Below are 11663 nucleotides of genomic sequence, written 5' to 3'. Positions count from 1 at the left end.
TTATCTGGCCCCTCTCACTGAAGACATAACCTATGACCATATATCTGAACTGCCAGGTTCATCCTTGGGGACTTTTTTTTTAAGCAGCATTTTATTTTTCCCCAAATTACATGTAAAAATTTTTCAATGTTCATTTTTTTAAAGTTTTGAGTTCCAAATTGTCTCACTTCTTCCCTTCCATCTCCCCTTCCTGAGAAGAACTGATACAGGTTATTACATGTACAATCACTTAAAACTTATTTCCACATTAGTCATTTTATAGAAGAAAACAAAAAAAATAATAAAGTGAAAAATAGTACACTTCAGTTTGCATTCAAATCCCATTAGTTATTTCTCTGGAGGTAGATAGCACTTATCATAAGGAGTTCTTTGGGAATGTCTTAGAATAGCCAAGGCATTCAATTACTCCTCATACAATGTTGCTGGTACTCTGTACCTCCACCTGCTCACTTCAGGTGATGTCCTGGGTTTTTCTGAAATCATCCTACTTGTCATTTCTTATAGTACAATTGTATTCCATTACAATAATATGCCACAGCTTGTTCAGCCATGTCCCAATTGATAAACATATTTTCAATTTCCAATTTTTTGCAACCATAAAAAAGAGCTGCTATAAATGCTCCTGTATAAATAGGTCCTTCCCCCATCCTTTTAAAAAAAAACCTTTAGATTACAGACCTAGTAATAATATTACTAGGTCAAAGATTATACAGTTTTATACCTCTTTGGACTTAATTCCAAATTGCTCTGTAAAATGGTTCAATCAAGTTCACAACTCCATTAACAATGCATTAATGCCCCAATTTTCCCCTCATCATTTTCCTTATTAACCAATCCAACAGTTTTGAGGTAATAGCTTAGAGTTGTTATAATTTGCATTTATCCAATCAACAGTGACTTAGAGGATTTTTTTCTTGACTAAAGAAAGCTTTGATTTCTTTGTCTGAAAACTCCTTGTTCATAGTCTTTACCAATTTATCATTTGGGGAATGACTTGTATTCTTATAAATTTGATTCAGTTTTCTATGTATTTGAAAAATTAGAACTTTATCAGAAATACTTTTCCCCAACTTTCTGCTTTTCTCCAGAGCTCTTCCAGATTACCTATTGCACAACCTTGTTGATGTCCCATGTAAGAGACTTCCTCCAGCTGTTATACAGGTGACAGACTAGAAATACTGCCATATATTGGGGGGTAAAGGGTGCAATTGGAATCAGTGATTCTGAGTTCAAATCTCAACTCTGCTTCTTACCAGGGAGGTGATGCCAGACAAGCTGTTTTACCTCTGCAGTTCAGTTTTTCTCTTTAGAATGAGGAGACTGTAACAAAGGATACCCAAGTCTCCTAACAGCTCTAAAATTCTATGAGTAAATAAGCAAATCAAAAAGAATTTAGCAATAGCCTTCTATGTTCCAGACATTGTGCTAAGTACTGAAAATACAAATAAAGGGGGGGAAAGCAAACATTTTTGCTCTCAAACAGTCCATAGTCTAATGGGGCTGTGATAAATTAGATAAACCAGAATTCTGGGAGGGAAGGCACTAAGGCTGAGAAGGACCAGGAAAAACTTCTTGCAGAAGCCAGACTTTAATGGAGACTTGGAAGCCAGGGAAACCAGGAGGCAGAGATGAGGACAGAGTTCTAAGCATGGAGGATAACCAGCAAAATTGTCTAGAATTGGAAGATGGTGCAAGGAATGGCAAAGACAACAGGGTCATTGAATTGTGGTGCATGTGGAAGGAAAGAAAGGATAAGAAGAATGGAATAGGATGGGGATAGATTATGAAGGGCCTTTAAAGCAAAGCAGAGAAAAGCTAATAAACCCAGGCAAAATGAGTCACAAAGGAAACTGTTTCCTAAGATATATTAAGTATTAAAAAGATCTATTTAGGTATGTATCCTTTTCCCTAACCAAGAAAACTCAAGTTTCTCTTTATTAAACAGGTGAAGTTTTTTAATCTGAGAAATGAAGGTTAAAAATAAGATTTAAGTCTCATCTAGAAATACAACTTGAAATTCTTATCATGCAGCATGTAAAGCACAACAAAGTTAAAGTGTTAATTGGCTCATGTGACCCTAGACTAATTATTCTCAAAGTGTGACCTAGGACCCACAGAGAATCAAGTCCCCAAGATACTTTCAGGGAGTGTATAAGGTCAAAACTACTTTCAAAATGATACCAAATGTTTTCATTTCTAATATGGTAAATATCAGTAGATATAACTGACAACAAAAACATTTTGGGGGCCCTTCAATAATTTTTAAGAGAGTAAAGCGGTTCCAGGACGAAAAGGTTTTGAGACAGAATCAGATGGTAGGACTTTTCACTTTTACTTCTGCAGGAACTTAAGTCAAAAGAACATAGCTGTAGGCCCAACCCCTAATCTAATAACCCCCTTCATTTTACAGATGAGAAAACAGACCCCCAAAGTGATTAGGGTGTTAAGTCAAAATGGCCTTTAAGGCTCTAAAGTTATGAATCTGTGTTTTACCCTAAGGTCATACAAGAAGTAGGTAGCAGGATTGATAGTTGAACCCAGATCAGTTCACTCCAATGAATTGTTTCCAATGTGTCCGTCTGTCTGTGGTGTGCTTGATGGAAAGTCATAATGGAGTCAAATGGCCTGTGAAACTGAAAATGAAGAAAATATCTAAAAACCAGAGTGGACTTCTACAAATTTCAACCCGAAACACCAAAACAGAAATAAAAAGTTAAAAGCAAGTTTGGAGATGAGATGGTTTATTAGGTGCTTTAAAAATACAGCTTTGTATGATATCTCAATGTTAAAAATCAAACCACAGGAAACTGTTGTATTCATCTTAAAGGTCAGAGCCCATATAAGTGTCTGCTTACAAATAACATAGAACATGAAACAAAATACTCTGAGAAGAATATAGGCTTAAATAGTATAGAATACTCACTGGAAATATATTTAACTTTAAATATTAAAAAATATCTGAGATTCATATTTTTCTTTTCTGGATTAAAGACATAGAAAATTTTAATATCTGTAATTTTTTTTTTGGTAACTGGATTTCTCTCTTATTTCATCAATAAAGGATGTTACTCATTTACACTCACAGTTGTCTTCCAAAGAACTCAAACATCTTCAATGCCTTAATTTATTTTGCTCAGCAAAACTAATCTTTGGGGTTCAGAGAAACAGGAGAGAGAAGAGGAGGAGCGTGGGAAGGATAAGATATTGACATTTGTCTAACATAACATTTCATTATAAAGTGCATCCATGTGATTTAATGATTCATCAGCAAAGAACTAAGTTAATACAGCAGCCTGTTATATAAATTCCATGCAGTGCCACATGGATCCTTTTATTCCATAATCTAGATTTATATTTTAGTATATTAATTCAGAGAATGCAACAGCAAAGAATAAAAATACATGGCTTGACAGTACTCTCAAAAATCTCTCAACATCAAGTTAGAACACTGGTTTAAATAAAAAACCAAGAATAAAAACAAATAACCAATTCATGAAATATCAAAAATGTGCTTTTAAAAAAAAGCAAGTCAGAGTTTCCCAGGTAAAGATACTACAAAAATAACTGAAAAAAATAATTTTACTCTGAAAATGAATTGCAGTTAACAAAATAATACTTTTCACTTATAAATTTTGTGTTTTGCCTCTAAATGGACTCTAGCAAACATCCAGAAGTCTCAAAGTGTTCTATGAGCATTAGCAAATGACGATTCAAAACACTGGCATACAAGTGAATCATTTGGTATTCATTAAGGGGCTGGGATACCATCTGTCAATGAAAGGGGGAAAATTGTACAAAAAATAAACCTAAATATAAAAATATCACCTAAAACTTTGAAAGAATACAGCATATAGTTAGAAATTAACTGATTTTTCTGGACAGCACAGATCAGTGAAACATTCACATGAACTTCCCTACTAAAAATCTTATTTGTACAGAGGACTGAACAGCTCCCTGAAGCCTCTACATTTTTAGAGTTATACAATATTAAAATATTACATATGCCATAATCTCTTTTCATGTAAACCAGTTTCTTAAAGAAACACACTGATAAGTAAAAAGTATCTGACAGCCACAAGAAAAAATGGTATTGTAATATACATTTTTCTAAATCTATTGAACCAAAAACATCGCCATCTGGACATTTGACTCCATTAAAGAATTTTTTTTTTGAGTTATAACTATAATGTCTACATTACTTCCAAAGATCATCTTATTACATTCAATTTGGGCAAAATTTCTTGCATTTCAAAGGACAACATAACTTTCTCTAAATGTTAAACTAATGTTAAATTTAATTTTCCAAATATTCTCAAGATTGAATTCTTCCATCTCTACAACATGTACTTTTAGAAAATAATCTGCTATTAATTTAAGAAAATTTACTAATAACTACTGAGGAGTAGTGAATGAACAGCTCTTGAGGAAACATCAAACTTCCTCAAGCTCTCATATTTCAAGTGAGGTATGTCTAATAACTGTATTGGAAAAGGCAAACTTATGTATTAAGAAAAACTTACTTAATAAAGCTTGGCATTAAAATCCTTTGACTTATACTAAAGTGTACAATTTATAAGCATTCTTTAAAATCTAAATACAATAAGCCTGCTGATTTGATTTTTTCTAATAAACAAGCCTGTTAAGTGTTATTCTGTGAAACAGAAGCAAATTTACAGATTGTAAACACAATGAAAAGGCCTACTAGAATTCCTCAGAAGGGAAGGGTTATTGGCCTTACTCTGAGATAGGTCTATATAGTCAACCTAGACAAAGACAAACCCATCTCTGTCCAACAAATCAGTAGTGACCTTTATGTTCAGTGGTTTATTTATTACTATTACAGAAAAATAAGAATAGCCCTGGAAGAGAATTAAAGAGATCATCTGAACCAGGCCTCTGTTATTAGCAAAAAGCCTATAACCTCCATGGATATTTACATGGATTTCTAAATCTCTAGAGTTCAAAAGAGTTAGTTTTTTCCTATGTCTCTGTGAATTAAATAATAGTAAACATAGCAGTTATTTTCCATGCTACAAATTCTTACAAATCATTCTCTCTCAATCTTTCATCCAGTAATTTAAAACAAAAGAATAATTGCTCACATTTCCATACAACCCAAGAATTTATGAAGCACTTTTCTCATAGCTCTCTATCTATAGGGAAGGTAATAATCTTAATACTAAAAAATTAGACAAAATCTAACTACAAAAAACGAAAGGCAAATGTACTGAAAGTTATTTCCCTTCCCTCTCCATTCCCACCTTTTTTGGTGGTTGTAGGAACAGAAATAAAGAATGGTTTGGTATGCATATCTTAGTCTAAACAGATACTATAATGAAATTGTATGTGAAATTTGGAAAAATAAAATGGGGTAGAACTTAACATTTTTTAAAGATCAGAATTAGATATTGGTCTTTACTTTTTGCATGTGATATGTCAAAGATCTGCCCAAAGAGGAAAACTCACATTCTAAATAATATCTGTGAAAAACATATAGTTCCCACACACAAGCACAAAAGCTAATAATAAAGAAAAGCAAAAAGCAGGAAATTTATATTTAAATAAACAGCCTATCAAATTATATTCTAGTTTGACTACTGTATAAATATTTTGCAGAAAAACTATGAAATATTGTCACTGAAATGCTGAAAGTCTAAAATTAACAAAGTAAAACTTTCCCCAAAAAATCTATTGAATTAAATGCTTTTATTTAAATAAGATTTTTAGAGACTATTTTGCCTAACCTTCTTTGAAAGATGAATAAAAAAGTCCAGAGGTGAAAGGAATCTACACTTCTTGATCCTTTCATTGTAGTGCTTATGTGCTATCATTAAATCCATTTCACAAGTAAGGCAAATGAATTCCATAACTAATTTGTAGATGACAGCCTGCTTTGATGGGAACAACATGGGCTTAAGAGTGACAGGACCCACATTTAAATTCCACTTATTTGCTACTAACTACCAGAGTCATTTTGGTCAATTCCCTTTCCTTTTTTTAGGACTCAGTTTCTTTCTCTGTAAAAGGTAGGAGTTAATTAAAGTTTATAATCCTAGCCCATTAATATTAGTGAGTGGTTCGGGCTAACAAGTCATAATCATGATGGTCATGATTAATTGACAACTGTTTAGAAGATATTTAAATACTCTGAAAACCCTATAACAATGGTCCAGAACTCTCTGCCACAAGTGAAATTATGGTGGACAGGGACAGGTAGGTTATAATGACATCCATTTAGCAATTCTGGTAATTGAACTTCAATGAAAGGTTTCTAGGTAAAGGCTTGTTATGTTGATCTCCACATCACAGATTATATTATAGTGAAATTCCAGTTTACATGGTTTAGTTGGTGCACTTTTTGACTTATTCCCGAATGCCATGGCAAAAACTTGCCATAAAGAAAAAGAAATTTCCCCTAACCCGCAAAAAATGAGGCTACAAATAAAGTTTCCAAGAGTGAATTTACAATTGTTCAGTGACATTTATAAACTGGGACTAAGAGAGAAATAACAAATGGAAAACATATAAGTACAGGACACAATTTAAGAGAGGAAAAAGTAAGCAATACAAATACAGTCTGAAGCAAATGTACATGGTACCAAAAAATGGGAAACATCTAGTAATCTTATATAATAAACTATAGAGCAGAGATGTCAAACACTCAGTGCAGCAGATTATCATGGAACCAGATTAAAATGTGACAGCAAAATAAAAATACAATATAAAATAGAAAATGTTAATGTGTTTTTCAAGTCAATATGAGGCCTCCAGAAATCCTTACGATGGTATAATAGGCCCATTTCTCCTTGAGTTTGGTACCACTGGGCTTTGAGAGCAGTACTGAAATAGAAGTAAACAGTACTCTAAGAAAGATTATACTAAATTCTGTCCAAAACCAGGGGTAGTAACTAGATGTCTTAAATGCTCTTTCAGGCTTTATGGTTCATGAAATATTATCAAGTACCATGAGAATAAATTGTAACCTTACTAGACTTTCACCTGGAATAAACAGCAAAGAGAGGTAGTAAATTCAAGGATAAATTAATAAGCATAATTCCAAGACAACCTCAAATTTTGTCAAGAAGAAACTATTTTATACCAATGAGTAAAATCATTAACTTGTATGCATATAGTAACAGACATCAAGAAATTAATTTGAAAAGGAAAAAGTGTTCAAAAATGAACAATTGTGACTACTATATGAGCCATAATATAACTGTCAGAAGATAACTTCTAAAATTAAAAAAAATTTTTTTAAATCACAACTAACTAGAGATTGCTAGGACCCATAAAAAACATACAAGATTAGGAATGTGAGAATTAACATGGATTTTTTTCCATTAATTGTCAAGTATTACTGGACAGTTTCCCTGTCAAAATGTTTAACAGAATACAACTTCTTTATATCTCTATTTAAAGACTGTTATCACTGCTGTCCTGTCACCAAAAAAAGAAGGTATGTTAGGTATCCTACAAGCTCTCAAACATCCTGATAAAACATACTGTATAATCACAAGTCTTGACCAATATGGCTCTCATTTCAAACACAGTACAATCAATAAGAGGATTCAGTAAGTCATACTGAGGGGGTTGATATTCAATTCAACTTATTTATTATGTTCCTGCTGCCACTAATAAAGATCTTAGGAGTTACAAAGATCAGGAAAGCATGAGTCCCTACCTTCAAGGAGCTCACAGTTTAATCAGGAAGATAAGATTTACACAAAAATGAATAAAATACAAGAGATAAAATATTAACAAAGAGCAATGGAAGATATGAAGAAGAATAAAGTAGAACCTGAACTTTCTTTGAAGTGGAATTTGATCTGGGTTTTGAGGATGGGTAGACTTTTAACAGGTAGAGAACAGGGTCTTAGAGGGAGGGAAAGGTATAGTAGATGGTACACACACACAAATTTACATTCATATGGTGCTTTAAGGTATATATAAAATACTTTACTCCCAGTATCCCTATAAGGGAGTCAAAGGCAAAGACTAGGATGGTTTGAACAACAAGGAAAAACATCAAATATGTGAAATAAGGCTGAAAAGATAGGGTGAACTTGTGGACTCTCTTGAATATCAGGATAAGGAGTCTGCACTTTATTCAGGAGAAAGTGGGAACCCAATGATGGCTTCTAAGTAGGAGAGAGACAACATGATTAGAACTGTACTTTAGAAAGAACACTCTGGGACATCCTATTGGAAATTGGAGACAAAGAGCTAAGTAAGAATATCAAAGCAATAATCTAGACAAGACAGATGAGACTGAACTAGGATAAATATAATGGGAATGAAGGAACAAATGTGTGAGTTAATTTTACCAGCTGAGAGGGTATATGAAATTATTCAATATGGAGGAAAAAGGGAAGGGTAAAAGAAATACCTAAATTTTAAGTTTGAGTTATAGGGAGATAATGAACAGAAATGAAGAGGGGAAATTCAGATTCAAGCAGGATACAAAAGTAATTTTAGACATAAATTAGAAGTTCTACCTGCAGTATGAGATGGGGTATGCAGTAGAGATAGTTAAAGATCAAGTCTGAATATATATTGAGTCATCTACACAATGGTAATTATGGTGACAGTCACAGAAGTAAAAGAGAATCCCAAAAGAGAGACTACAGAAAGAGAAAAGGACCAAGGGTAGTCTCAGAGAATTCCTATATCTAAGAGATAGGAAGAGTCTATGAAAAAGAAAAAATGGTCAGAGAGGTAGGGAGAAAACTATGAGAGTACTGTATCACCGAACAGGAGAAAGGAAAAAGTTTTAAGGAGAGGTGGTCAACAATGTCAAAAGTTGCAAAAGTGTAAAGGAGAATGAAGATGGAGAAAAGGCCATTGGATTTGATAGTTAAGAAATTCATTGTTGACCACTAAAATAATAATTTCAGTCAAGTAACAGAAATGGAAACTAGACTGCTGGACTTGAGGAATAAGTGGTTGTGAATAAGGAGAAACAATTAGTATAGACATTACTACTGGAAGAAATTCGTGTCTAAAAGAGTACCTTATAAAAAGATGATGCTTAACAAATACTTAAAGACTGAATGAATGAATGAACCATATTAAGGCCTCTAAAATTAGTCTGGCAGATTTATATATTGCTTAGCATTTTAGAAAATAAAAGCTGACAGTAAATATAAACATCAATTACTATGAAATTTTGGAATGGAAAATATTTTTAATGTGGTTGGCAATTTATAAATAAAAGTTTCTAAAAACTACAGCATAGAATTTAACAATTGGTTTCTATAAGGCAGTTTACCTTTTTTTAAAAAATATTTTATTGACTATGCAGTTCTGAATACTGCCTGTAAATAATGAACAAGGATGCTCAGTTTAAAATAATTTAACCAAAACAATTCCAAGCAAGGCCACAGAGTTTTGTTTTAAATGATGCCATCCCAGAAAAGTAGCTTCAAACATGTAAAATTTTGGATTTACTGCACTTTTCCAAGCTACTTGCCACAGATGAATTTTAAAAAATCTTTTTTCTGAATTTCTTTCTTCTATAATTAGATATATATAGCAAGTACATTCATTATATTAGTAGACTAATGAAAATTTATCAATATAGTATTTTAAGTGTCCCTGTTAAATATCATGTACATGCTGAACATGAGTTAATAACTAGAAGATTTCTGTTCCCTACATGTCTTATTGTCTATTCTAATTTGGAGATGTTAAGTACATATCTTTTGAATGAACAAAATGGTAAATACTAAGACAATATATTTTTTAACTTTAGTTCCATGAATCAATGTAACATGTTTGGATTTTCATATCTTGCAATTCATAAAAGGACCATTTGGACCAGCTAATAATCATGTGCCAATACCATACCAAAAAAGGGCATACTATTTTACTTAAAGTAACAAATAATACCTCATATAAATATAAATAAAAGAACTCTGCTAAATACATGAACTATCTGATGTTCCCTAATGTGGCTATTAACAGCTGATATTTGGTCCTAAGTCAGAATTACCCCTTTTCTTAAAAAAAAAAAAATGTGATGGCAATTATGAAATATATCTTTTAAGGATTAATTTTTGAATATTTGAAATTCCATGTCTGATGTATTATAATATCAGCAATTTTTTATTCCATGTCTTATGTATTTTAAAATCAACTAAAAAAATGATTATTAATTTAAGTGTGCCATGGCTTTAATTTTCAAATAAAGGACTGGCCATATTACTAATGTATAAAGCAGAACTTTAAAAAAAATTAAAAGCAATAAGAGCTCGTAAAATCAGACACTAATCACCAAAACATAATGAACTATTTAAATAAAATTATACTATAAACAATGTTAATTGTGCTTTACTTCCTGAGGAGGGGAAAAAAAAACAATCTAGACTTATACTTTCAGGCCTTCCTTTCTCACTACTGAAAGCCTAGGAATTCCATGGCCTTTTTTTTTCTCATTAGAAAGACATACAACATGATCTGGGAAATACAAATGATTTCAATACATTCAAGTAGAGGCCAACATCTCTCCCTCTCCAAAAAAAAAAAAAAAATGGTTGCTTCCTCTTATCAGATGGAAGAAAAAGGCAATACTCTGGTTTCAATTCAAGTGAGGGTGCCTTTAAGCCTGCAAAATCAATGCAACAATTGTTCCTGTCCTTTGCTAGTTTTGTACCATACTCTTCAGAAGAGTGTATATCTATAAAAAAAATTTTGTTATTTCTACATGAAGATGATTTCTATTTTTGTATGAAAAGGAAACTATCAGGTCATAAAATGCTCATGGAGACTAACTAGCTGATAAGAGATTCAGCTCTGGAACCCAAAGCACGTGAAATACCATAGTACAGAAACACAGCCTCTCCTGAATCCTCTAGTTGTAATCCAGGATCATAAGATTTCATTCTGCTACTTCAATGATACCAATCTGCACATAGAAAAAAAAATTATCTAAAGTAGACTTTATTGCAGGCGAAAGTCTTAAAATAACCCCCCCACACACACCTTAATTCAAATGTAACATTAAACTTCTTGTGAGACAAAATAAAGACTTTCCAATAATGGACTGGACAAAGCTATGACAAAATTCCATAGGAAAACATGGAAAACAAGAAGACAACATCAAAACAGAGACAGATGAAAGAAAATATTGATAATAAAATCAATTTGCTTTTTCCTTCTCTATCATATACATGATCACTTATTGATTTTAATACAAGGATTTCTCTAGAGGAGAAGCTCCTGCCAGTTTAGAAAACTCTTCCACCCATGTGGCTTCCATCAAGGAGTAGAAGCAGGAGAGCCTTTCAAACTGCTGAGTGCTGCGTGGATCCTAAAGTGCAGTCTGGACTCCATGGAGTAATCTTTGTAGTTGGTTCTAAAAGGCAATAAGAACAAACTGTCAACAGGAAATTAAAGCCTTTCAAACTCTGACTAGCCTTCTTTTTGAATTTGAGTTATCTTTCATGAACACTAAATACATAAACTATTCCTAAACTGTATCAAACAACTGTGTCAAACTATTCCTAACTTAGATGGAAAAATCTAGGGCAGACTAGTTCTTTTTTAAACATATCACAGGATCAAAATAAACAAATCGACATTAAATTGGCACAAATCAGCATGGTTAGAATTAAGAAAACTGTATTTTAAGAAATGATAGGCTATATTCAAAATTCAGGTTGCTG

The 11663-nt window shown here is 32.5% G+C and overlaps 1 protein-coding gene across 5 annotated transcripts in view; it reads right to left on the bottom strand.

Annotated features, from left to right (window-relative positions):
• Positions 1 to 2724: 2724 nt before the first annotated feature.
• TTC39B (tetratricopeptide repeat domain 39B) overlaps positions 2725 to 11663 on the bottom strand; it is a 136560-nt gene continuing 127621 nt past the window's right edge. For all 5 annotated transcript variants that reach the window (XM_051987159.1, XM_051987169.1, XM_051987139.1 and 2 more), the window contains one exon: positions 2725 to 11353. In XM_051987159.1, the coding sequence (XP_051843119.1) occupies positions 11257 to 11353 (97 nt within the window). In that variant the 3' untranslated portion in view covers positions 2725 to 11256. The remainder of the gene's footprint in view (positions 11354 to 11663) is intronic.

The sequence above is a fragment of the Antechinus flavipes genome, chromosome 1, assembly GCF_016432865.1.
Source record: "Antechinus flavipes isolate AdamAnt ecotype Samford, QLD, Australia chromosome 1, AdamAnt_v2, whole genome shotgun sequence".
Taxonomy (NCBI): Eukaryota; Metazoa; Chordata; class Mammalia; order Dasyuromorphia; family Dasyuridae; genus Antechinus; species Antechinus flavipes.
This window is presented reverse-complemented; position numbering and strand designations above follow the sequence as displayed.